Source organism: Sinocyclocheilus anshuiensis, unplaced genomic scaffold (assembly GCF_001515605.1).
Source record: "Sinocyclocheilus anshuiensis isolate Anshui unplaced genomic scaffold, SAMN03320099.WGS_v1.1 scaffold784, whole genome shotgun sequence".
Taxonomy (NCBI): domain Eukaryota; kingdom Metazoa; phylum Chordata; class Actinopteri; order Cypriniformes; family Cyprinidae; genus Sinocyclocheilus; species Sinocyclocheilus anshuiensis.
Genome location: NW_015554160.1, coordinates 1,531,282 through 1,543,516, shown reverse-complemented (window position 1 = coordinate 1,543,516; position 12,235 = coordinate 1,531,282). Strand labels below are relative to the sequence as shown.

Below are 12,235 nucleotides of genomic sequence, written 5' to 3'. Positions count from 1 at the left end.
GGCGGGGCATAGAGGACCTACAATAATGTACAGTATTTGAAAAATAATGTGTTTTTTGAACATTAAAGCATGTCAACATATTCTGTTACACCAAATACACAAAATAATGATCTTTAAAAAAGCATCATATGACCCCTTTAAACTTTTAATTAAGATTAGGCTTAAAGTAATGTCAGTTGTTTTGTTGATCTCAAATATTTTGGTGGGTCGTGAAATAGATTATACTTGTCTAGGTGGGTAGTGGAATGGAAAAGTTTGGGAAATCCTGAATTAGGGTCTGTCAATTATCCTGTGCTCTGTGAATTTTAGAAACAGCCCTGGGACTGAGCCATGTAAGTTAATTTATTCATAAATAATTCCTTGCTTTGTGTCTAGTGATTTGTGCTTGACCACCGTGGCAACAAAGGGATTGCTTTGGTAACAGACCCCGCTGTAGATTAGCGATTCTATTTCTGATGTGTAACTCTAGCAGTAAAGATGCTACACTGACTTACATGTCCTGTGTAATCAGCCAATAAGAGCTGTGAGCTTCACAATCTCTTATGATGTCTGTGTCATGCCGGTATGTTCAGACATTATAGGATTGAATCACTGTTTAAAAACAACCTATTGTTAAATATTACACATATGTATTGTTTTTGCAACATTATGTTAAAATGGTATATTTGACACTTTATGTCAGGGGTGCGATCTGAAGAACAGCGCAGGGACTAAAATAGCACTTCACAGGAAGTGGAGAGGGAAAATTACCCAGTAGTCATTCTGTACTTCTTGAGTACTTTTTTTTCTCACATGTAATTTGTTCAATTATACAATAGTAAATTAACTCTACATTTAAGAGTGCATTTATAGTATGATGAAAAAATATAATACATGCACATGTAAATATAATGCACATAAAAACATTGAGCAGGATCACTTATATTTTATATTTACATACATTATTTCATATCTGAAAGTGTCATCATACCCTGTGTGATTCATATGGATGCTGTGAACTGGAATACAGCTCTTTCATAATATTTTTATCATTGTCACCATATTTTTCATGTCTCTTTCTCTATTGCAGATTCCTAATGAAGGATCTCTGGCTTTGGTGATCTCACTGATTGTGCTGCAGGGAGTGACGGGAATCTCCTTTGGACTGGTCATTTCCTCTGCTATCGATGACGAACAGTCGGCCAATCAGGCAGCTCTTGGAATCTTCTACCCCAACCTCATCATTAGCGGTACACTGTTTGATCTCACAGATGTTAAAAAATAAATTAGATAGGATAAGGTTACGCTGTGGCTTATTTTACTTGCTATTATTTATATTTAAGTTACCCTTAAACCTCACTCTTTTGTATTGATGCAGCCCTCTATGTTAAGATTGTCTGTCATTTCTCCCTCCATCCCAAAATGGTGCAGTCCAGAAAATATAATAAGAGCTGTATTAGGGCCATACTATCTGGGTGTGTCTAGTGGATTAATGGATCGTGGATTGATAGTGGAGTGGAATAAACAGAGGGAATGATGATTGATGGATGAGATGAAAATGGAAAGGAAATATAGATGATTATTGTAAAGAAATGGAAGGAAATTCTCCTTAGTGAGGCCTTGACCCCACTTACCGGTCATAATTCACATTAAAACCCACCATCTAATTTGTCATTTGTGACCCTGGACCACAAAACCAGTCTTAAGTCACTGGGGTATATTTGTAGCAATAGCCAAAAAGACATTGTATGGGTCAAAATTATAGATTTTTCTTTTATGCCAAAAATCATTAGGACATTAAGTAAAGATCATGTTCCATGAAGATATTTTGTAAATTTCCTACTGTAAATATATCAAAACTTAATTTTTGATTAGTAATATGCATTGCTAAGGACTTCAGTTGGACAACTTTAAAGGCGATTTTCTCAATATTTAGATTTTTTTGCACCCTCAGATTCCAGATTTTCAAATAGTTGTATCTCGGCCAAATATTGTCCTATCCTAACAAACCACACATCAATGGAAAGCTTATTTATTCAGCTTTCAGATAATGTCTAAATCTCAATTTACCCTTATGACTGGTTTTGTGGTCCAGGGTAACATTTGTCATTTATGGCCTGCTGAAGTAACACAAACACACTAGTAACTACTAAAAATATACATATGTAGATGATGTTACAGATTAGAGTTTTACATGAATGAAATTAGTCATTTACCTCCTGTAGGTGTTATTTGGCCGGTTGAGTGTATCCCGTATCCTCTGCGTTATTTGAGTCTAGTCCTGCCCCAGACCTACGCATCTGAAGCCCTGCGCTGCATCATGTACAGAGGTAGAGTATGTGCACTCATGCAAACACACTCATTTAATATAGCACCGGTACCAATAAACTTATGATATAAATCTATTATTTATAGTGTATAATAATAATAATAATAATAAATATTACAATTTATTAGAAATATAAATATATTTATTTTAACAAAATTATTATTTTTTTATTTGATAAGACAATACATTTATCATTTTAATTATAATTTATTTATAATAACAAGTATCTTATACATTTATAATTTTGTCAGTAATTTTATTTATTAATATATATGTATTTAATTAATATTTATATAAATATGTATATATATTTATGATCTAATGTAACAAATAATACTATTTTATATTAATAACAACTTGGTATAAAAAGCATTTGTCATTTTGACATCCCTTTAGGAGACTGTATAAATCACAAACTCAAATGTGTACATAAAAACATGACAAATAGTGTGTTAGGTTGTAGTGGTTGTTGAGTTGTGGAGACGGAAACGGAGTGTCTGAAGCGTGTCTCTATCATCACATCACACATTTCAAATGGACTGCCCTACCCGCACACCTCAGATATGTAACATCTCTTGTGTGATGTGTTCAACCGACACACGCACAACAATTCTCTCTGAAATCCCACTCAGCTAACATTTTCCCTCTGATACAAACATCTTGAGTTACAGCAGACTTCACGACACCTAACACTCTTCTCTCTCAATTATTCACGGAGCAGGAGGAGCATCTGCCTCCATTCCTAAATTAAACACAGCTTCCCTGTTGTTTACCTGCCAGCATTGCTCACGAACGGGAACCGGTTAGTTAGACAGTGAGAGGCTCAGATGACAACACACAGTCAAAGTTCCAGTTCAAACATGTTAATTGACTGCTGATTAGTGATGCGCGGATGGCAGTTGTATCCGCAGGTCGGGTAATAAACAAATACATTCTAATTAATTGCGGGTGGGTCGTTTATGGTGTGTGTTTATGGTGCATGTCAGCAATGTTGTCTCGGCGGGGGCAGGGCGTGGTTGAGGTGGGGCTTGGGTAGACGATATTATCGGATATTGCGATATATTTTAAAGGCAATTTTCGATAAGATATTTTTGACATATCGCCCAGCCCTAGTGGTCGGATCAGCTCCGGTGGCCGTGGAGCCGTAACACACCACAGATGTGTGCAGTGATGCGCAGATCAGCTCTCACGTCACTGAATCTGCTGTTAAAAATTAACTACCTATTCATCATATCATCATGCAAAACTAAGAATTAGTCTAATTAGAATCATTGTAATGTGACGATCGGGTGCGGGTCAGGTCGGTTATCTAAATCAGAGAAAAATATAGGTGCGGGTGGATCATTTATTTGAAGCAGTGGATTCGGCTGACTTTTAGCTCATCCACGCATCTCTACTGCTGATACTGTACAGGCTAGATCAGAGCTGAGACTGGTCATGTTGTACAGACTATACAGAAACATGGTTTTCCCCTTCATTAATCTACCTGAGCCCTTTGGTTTTTGATTATGACGCCACAATGACATTGCTCTGGGGCGGTGTTATTGTTAACTAAACCTATTCCAAAAAATGTGTTAATTGATATAAAGCTGAAATAAAATATAAATGTTTGATGACTTAAACTTACAAAATGTAAACGAAAATTAGAACTGTTGCCTTGACAACTAAGTGAAATAAAGTAGCCTAAGTTAAAATGGAAGTACTAAAATTGGAAAAAAATTAGAGGTTACATCAAAAATGTGACAACATATGTAACCTAGAAACTATAAAATGTAATGAAAACTGAAAGTATAAAAATAAAAGCTAATTTAAAACATTAATAAATACTATAATAGTTTATGAATAATATTAAACTAACACTGCTCTGGGAGGAGTCTGTACATACTGTAAAGAGTAATTATTGTCTTCCTCAATTTTACCTGTGACTGTCTTGTAGAACCAGATTTTTTACTATCTACATAAAGTTAGGTTAACTCAACAGCTGTCCTAAATGCTCCCCTCTATCATGTGTATGTAGTGTTGAAAAGTCAATTAAACAGATGGTTCATGAGGCTTTCACAAATTTAAGTGTTTAATATTGAACAGTTTCCTTAAATATACATCGATTTGTTTTCTGTCTTCATGTTCTGGTAGTGATCCTCTTACGATTCTCTTATTTCACATTCAGGTTGGGGTCTGTCCTGTATGATGGTCTGGCGAGGTTTTGCAGTCACTCTGGGCTGGAACACATTCTTCCTTATGCTGGCAACGGTCATTCTCAAGCTGAGAATGTGAGAGGCTCTGCCAAGGAAAGGTGCTTCAGATTGGGTACAGTGTTGTTCGGCGAGGCCAAAAGATGATTGACATATGGATTTGCCAATCTGAGCCTCTCTCTCCTTTAATATGCCATTCACCCAAAACTGGCCTCCCAAGGACCATCAGCGTGAAACTCAGGGCATCCCTCCACCAGCTAAGAGACCTATTCAACAAACAGTTTACTGATAATGTGACACATAACACTCATCATGAGTTTCACATGGGCATCAATTATTTAAAAAATCCATCAAAGAAGAAGAAAGCACGTGTTGAAGCCAACTGTTGGAACTTTCCATACCCTCTTTTTTATGGAAGCATATAGGTAGCGAAATTCAATTTAAAATGCAATATGCAAAATGGCAATGCAATATTCAAAATGGCATTGTATTTCTGTATTTAAATTTACATTTTCCATTACCCATACGTGCAAAGTTTGGTGCAAAAGTAAAATGAAAATTAAATTATATAATTTACATTTGCCATTTCCAACAGTAGTCTTAATATGTAAATTGCATGCAAATTTGAACGCTTTATAAGTTGCGAAATTAAAATGAAAATGTATAACACAAATTGATTTGATATGTGTAACATGTCCAAGCAGAAATGGTAGCATAATGATCATTTAAATGCTATTTGTCCTAAATGCATTTAGACTAACAGTTAGAACACTTAGGATTGCATTTTCATCATGACGCCGTGGGATATTTGTAGCAAAATTCAATTTGAAAATGCATTCCGAGCTGACCACGCCCACCCTCCGTCAATCATTGCTTCAAGGCAGGGATTGGCGGAAGCGTGTTACGTTTGGATCGTTTGAAACATGGCGGCTGGAGATCTGATAAGATCGTTGAATTCACTGGCAGATGAAGTGGAGCGTGAACAGAGAAATATATGAAGCGTATTCCATGCTAAAATCAAAGCATTGCCATTTTGCATATTGCATTTTAAATTGAATTTCGCTACCTATATGCTTCCATACTTTTTCCCTGTGGTTTATGTAATGCATCCTGAATTCAAATTCACTGACTAGGTTTTTTAGTGCATGTTCCATATGCCTTGTCTGTGCCAGTAAACCTTAGACTGTGTACAACCAGACACCTAAATTGCTTTAGGGAAACCTACAATGCTGCCCACCCTTGTACTCCCTCATCCTGAACAGAAAGAGCACTGCTTAGCAAGGATTCTTCACTGGACACAGTTCACCCTTGCATAGGAGAGTTTTGTTTTCCAAACTGCTGCTTGTTCTTTTTTTATGATAAACGTTTTTAGATGAGCAGTCTGGGTGTTAATCCATCAAGTGCCATAAAGAAAATGAAGGAAGGACTGCAATGTTTACATTTGAGCACATAGCAGGCCAAAGTTAAACCTGCAAGTTGAACTGAAAAGACAAGTTTAGTCCTGTTTTAATATATATTGTATTTGAAAGACAGCAGCACAAACTGCATTACAATACAAACAATATTCTATGAGTTACTTGGTCTAGTGAAAATAGTTTGATGAATATTTTAGCATGCAATATTTGATGAGCAGAATGCATAAAGAATATTTTAAATAGATACTAATTGCTTATTGGTTTGGGTTATAAATCTTATGTGTGTTTCACTGTCCTTCTTAAATTTCAACAAATTTATCATACTTTCATATTTTCTTCTCTTTGAATCTTGAAGTTCAACATTAGGATACTTGACTTCTACCTTTACCTTCACTGACCAGCTCCAGGTTCTGGTTTAAATTCTCTGAAGTCTCAACAACACAGTCAGACTGAACAAATCTAGGCCCTGCTTAACTCAGTCAAAAGAATTTGCATGTTACTAAGAAATTGTTAGTTTGTTTAAAACTACATTTAAATTTGGTTGACATTATATCAGATATCTGTACTTTGAACAGTTTGAAAAGTTCACAAACTGAATGCTAGTTTTTTCATGTAAATGAAAAATTAAACAGGAAAATGCTGCTGTTTGAAAGGTCTGCAAATATTTAAGAATTATGAAACAGGCTTTTCATTGTAGTAATACAATGAAGACGCCCACACTGGAATTTCATGGTATGTTTTGATAGAACATAGGCTGACAGTTGATTTTAGGACTAGAGCTTTGTTGGTTCTAGATTTTTTTGTGTCTGGCTCTGGTTGAGGCTTAGAGACAAATGTTTGGCAAAGGTTTGTTAAGTACTGTGCCATTTTGAAAGGTCATCGTGTCACCTTTATACACACAAGACCATTATTTGCTACCTCTTGAATCGTGGCATATAAAGCCCTCATATATGTGCACATTGACATGCTCTTGGTGTAAAATAATCTTTATGGAATTAATGACATCTTTTTCAATGATTAACCTTTTTAATAAGATCTTCATATTTGTATATTGACTGTTTTTATATTTATTTAACAATGTTTATCAAAATCCACCACCTGCTCTTTCAGCTCTTGTACATTTCTTCACCATCCTTATTCATTATCAGCCCATTATCACATTTCAGTATCTGAATTTCAAATCTCTACTGGCTTCAAAAGCTTCTCAAGATCACTCATAAATTTAAAAGTTAAAAAAAAGATTTTTAAATCACCCAAAAATGACAATTATGTCATTAATTGCTCATCCTCATGTCGTTCCAAACCCGTAAGACCGTCGTTCATCTTCACAAATTAAGATATTTTTGATGAAATCCGAGAGCTTTCTGACCCTCCATAGACAGCAAGGGTACTACCATGGCAAAGGCACAGAATCGCAGTAAGGACATTGGTAAAACAGTCCATGTGACATCAGTGGTTCAACCGACATCAGTTTTTTTTTGTTTTGTTTTTTTGTGCAGAAAAAGTATTCTCGTAGCTTCATAAAATTAAGGTTGAACCACGGATGTCACATGGACTATTTTAATGATGTCCTTACTACGTTTCTGGGCCTTCAATGTGGTAGTTGTGTTGCTGTCTATGCAGGGTCTGAAAGCTCTCGGATTCCATCAAAAATATCTTAATTTGTGTTCCGAAGATGAACGAAGGTCTTACGGGTTTGGAACAACATGAGGGTGAGTATTTAATAACAGTATTTTCATTTTTGGGTGAACTATCCCTTTAATAGGTTATTCCCAGAATATTACAGATCCTGTTTTGATGAACTAGACGAAATGATTCATATATGCATCATTCCATGAATGCTAGTCAGAGACAATATCATTTAAAAATAAGTATTCCTGTAACAAAGTCAGCTACAGCCAGCATGCTGGCACACCAATAAACAAAGAAGCTTATTGAATCTGAGAGACTTCTGTTATTGATCTTATCTGATATCTACTGATGTGAATATCGCTGGCTTTGAAAGAAAGGTCAGGCAGTCAGATACATCACGTCAGTTTACTATCCATGCTGTTGATGTAATCTTAGCGTAGTTGTCCGAAGTGTTGAACATCACAATGTTTGTCAGTGTCAACTTCCATCTCTTATGCAACAGGTTCTGAAGATAGTGTTACCTGTTTTGATAACAAATGCGGATTGTTAATTTAATGTAAATTATGTTAAGTAAATTAAGTTAAGTAAATGATGTTGTCAAATTGCTCATTTCTATTGAATTGTCTCATTCCACTGTCAGAAACCGAAGACACTTCTAAGAATAAGCTAAAACTTTACTCTGTATTCTTCAGTTCTAGGAACGACTGGAGAAATGCTCTTCCCGTATCAGGCATCATTTATTACAGGAAATCAAACACCACACCCAGGTTACATGATCAGGATTCATAGGTGCTCAAAAATATAGGCAATCCATTACTGGAAGTCAGCTGATAAAAAAATTGATTATTCTGGATTTTATTTCTAAGAAAAGTGTTCTTCTCTGGCTTTTAAGTTTGAGAAAAGTTCACAAAACCGCAGTAATCATTGGGTTATCCAATATTCTGCTTTAATAAACACCACTTCCTTCACACCAAAATCACTTGATCATTTTAATGAGAATTGATGCAACTTTTCATAGAAATACAGGGGTGGAGTTATATCAAGAAGAAAAACCGCATACAGATACAGTATCTAAGTGACTAGATGACATCACCAGCAATTCACCCAGTGAAATCAATGTCTATAAATAGATTTTTTTCCAGTGTCTCACTGCTGTGTTAGGGCAGGTTTGGATTTAGAAAGAAAAAAAAAACTCAAGGAAGAAATTACTTCTGAGAGAGAATCTACTGCAGCTCATCATTATTCTGTTAAATATATCTGAGAGAGAGCTAGATATTTATTTGTACTTTATGTTGATTTTAAGTAGGTCTATACTCTAAAAAATGCTGGGTTAAAAAGGGACAAACCCAGCTATTGGGTTGTTTTGACCCAGCGGTTGGGTTGTTTTGAACTCAACCGCTGGGTCAAAACAACCCAATAGCTGGGTTTGTCCCTTTTTAACCTGGCATTTTTTAGAGTATACTTTTATGCTGCCATTTTGAAATACAGCTCAATGCAGGTGATCTTGAACATTAAAAAGTATCTTGGCTCCTGTGCACATGATTGTTCAGGTTTGTTTCTCCATGTTCTAAACATTATGAAAATATAGTTTCATACATAGTTACAGTCACCATAACAGCTGGGACAACAATCTGAACACCAGCCCCCAAACTGGGGGAAGTTGGTAGGCTATATGTAATATTTGGTTAAGCCCCAGTGTTGTGATTTTATCACATGCTGCTGTCACACTGTCATGTTTCTCCTCAGCTCACTTCACAACACAGCTCTTATGTTTTGAATCTTATCAGGGCAACACTTAAAATAGGCACTCAAATCACCTTTCAGATAAAACAAAGGCCTTTGGAGTCATTTAAAATGTATAGTGGCGACTATCATATGAGGAAGCAGGGGCTTTCTTTTCTACATTTATAGACATTGAATAGGCCTGTAAAACAGCACAAAGCATATGCCGTCAAATAAATGATTAGTACGGTGCTGTAGACAAAGCATTTAAAGGGGCCGTTCACATGGAATGCCTTTTGCGTTTAAAAACGCTAGACACAGGGCAGTGGAATGGAAAAAACGAAAGCCGTAGAGATGTTTTTTTAAAAGTTATTTTGACAGTTGCATTTTAGAATGGGTTTTGCGCATTAATGCGAGATACAACACAGAGGAGAGAACACAAGCGAGGAGCTCTTGCACTAAACGTAAAAAATACATTTGTGTTAAGCGTGTTTACATTAAAAAAATAATTTAAAACGTGTGTGGACTAGTTCTTAATTGGTTTGTGTGTGCGGGAGAGAGCGAGAGTGTGTCAGGTGAGAACTGTAGAAATATAGGTATGAGGTAGGGCTGTGAATCTTTGGGTAAACAGCGAATCGATTCAATTCACGATTTATAGGGTTTCGATTCAATTCAAGAACGATTTTTGCAAATTTAGAACGATTCGATTCGATTCACAATTAAATTCGATGCGATTCAATTAACGATTCGATTCTGCATTCTTTAAGTGCATTCACAGGATTATTTAAATGCTTCCCTTAAATTCTTTATATGCTTAGTCAGGGGGCAAATTACACAGCAGCCTTTATAGAGTCAAAGAGTGAGGGCAAAAAAATAACACTTTTTATCCTTTGTTAGATGTTAGTTTAATGATGCTATGGCATGACGTATATGCAGAAATTGACCCTAGTAAAAAGTAATATATTTTAAATACATTAATTTCAAACTAAGTATAGTTCAAATCTTTTAACATATTTACTGACATATTGCTCGAGACTGATATAAAAATTCTAATTAAACTTTATTTGGAGTACTACTTGTGCACAATGCACATTTCTTAATATTAAGCCTAAAAGGTGTTTTAATGTCACTATTAATGAGGATTGTATGATCTATTAGTATTAATAATAAAGGTCTTTAAATGCAAGATATTTAAAGTGTCCCTGAAGTAGGCTATACTTGCAATAGTTCCACTTTAACACAATCAAATATACTTTAGTATGTCTTTAGTTGGACTTCAGCACTACTTCCACACAATTAAAGTGCATTAAAGGGTTAGTTCACCCAAAAATGAAAATTAGCCCATAAATTACTCACCCTCAAGTCATCCTAGGTGCATATGACTTCTTTCAAGCTGTTTCATGGCACTCAGCGGGTGTTGCATGCATCAGTCCAAAAGAAGTTAAATAAAAAGCCCCCATCTATAAAAAAAAGTGTCTCACGTGGCTCCGGGGGGTGAACAAAGTCCTCCTGTAGCGAATCGATGCGTTTTTGTAAGAAAAATATCCATATTCAAAACGTAATAATCACTTTAATGTAGCTTGCGCCAACAGTTGTACACAGAAGCAGCTCCGGGGCGGATGACGTATGAGGTCGGCTTTACGCATGCGTCGCTCAGAAGTGACGAACGCGGAAGCGCAGGGGAGAGATCAAAACAAAACAACGGTCACTTATTAGAAGTACAAAACGAGGATTTGTAAAGAAGAATGTCGGAGGATTTTGATATAAGCCAAGAGGAGACTGGTTTTCCTTTGCTAAAGTAAGGAAACTTTGCTTCCTTTGCTCCTGTTAACAAACGTTGGTTTTCACGAGACTCACCGGCGCATGCGCAACGCTGAACTCATACGTCATCAGCCTGGAGCTGCTTCCGTGTAGGACTGTTGGCGCAAGCTACATTAAAGTGATTATTACGTTTTGAATATGGATAATTTTACAAAAACGCATCGATACAATATTAGTTGTTCCAATTTAGCAGACTTTAAGTATACCAGTTTAGTATACCTAGTATACCAGTTTAGTATACCTGGTTTCACAGACAAGGCTTAAGGCTATAGTCCCAGACTAAAATGCATGTTTGAGCTGTCTCAACTGATAATATCTTGCTCTTACATATCTTAAAATATGTCATTGCCACTGTTCTGTCTCAAGATGCACACCTGAAACGTTTTTTTTTCTAAGGCATTTGTATAAAAGCTGCTTAAATATCTTAATTTAACTAAGGCCTGTCCTGGCTTATGCCCCATTCACACGGGGCGTCAGCGTCAACGCCTCTCGTTTACTTTGAATGGAGTGACGTCAAGTGTTGGCGAAATGAAGTGTGGGTCCGTCGCGTCACGTTGGGTCCGTTGCTCGCGGCAGAAGTTGAAAACTTTTCAACTTTTCAAGCGCCAACGCAGGCGTCAGCCAATCAGATGACCTTATGCAAATACCCTAGAGCAGACGCTAGCCAATCGCGTTCATGCAACACCAGAAGACTAATGTGATTGGCTGTCACTATGACGGTCGCGTCAGCACCAAGCTTCAGAAACACCCTCCGTCAAGCGTTAACGCTGACGCCCCATGTGAAAGTTCAATTGCAGGGTTTTAAAGTTCAATTTTTTGTAGTATACTTAGAATTAAAAAAAACAATCAAATACATTTTAGTATATTTATTTTTCACTAGGGTACATAAGCCAAGACATTTTTTTTTTAAAGGCTTTAAAAGTATTATTTCGTGTTAACTATTTTGTAGCATACTGTCAATGTAGGGTAACATGTCACACCTTTGCATGATGTGAGCTTCTTTATCTTATTTTCATTAAAAAAAATGCAACAGCACTTGCAACAGCACAACTTTTCCTTTCTGTCGGCGAATGCTGAATTCTGAAAGAAAACGCGCCCGATGTCTGTTTGTTTTAAAGGGGTCATATGATGCGATTTCAATTTTT

General features: G+C 36.2%; 1 protein-coding gene across 1 annotated transcript in view; it reads left to right on the top strand.

Moving 5' to 3' along the window:
• Positions 1–4,904, top strand: part of LOC107670885 (ABC transporter G family member 23-like) — a 27,253-nt gene extending 22,349 nt beyond the window's left edge. The window contains exons 18-20 of the mRNA XM_016463686.1: positions 1,070–1,229; positions 2,205–2,309; positions 4,476–4,904. Of these exons, the coding sequence (XP_016319172.1) occupies positions 1,070–1,229; positions 2,205–2,309; positions 4,476–4,582 (372 nt within the window). The 3' untranslated portion in view covers positions 4,583–4,904. The remainder of the gene's footprint in view (positions 1–1,069; positions 1,230–2,204; positions 2,310–4,475) is intronic.
• Positions 4,905–12,235: the final 7,331 nt, after the last annotated feature.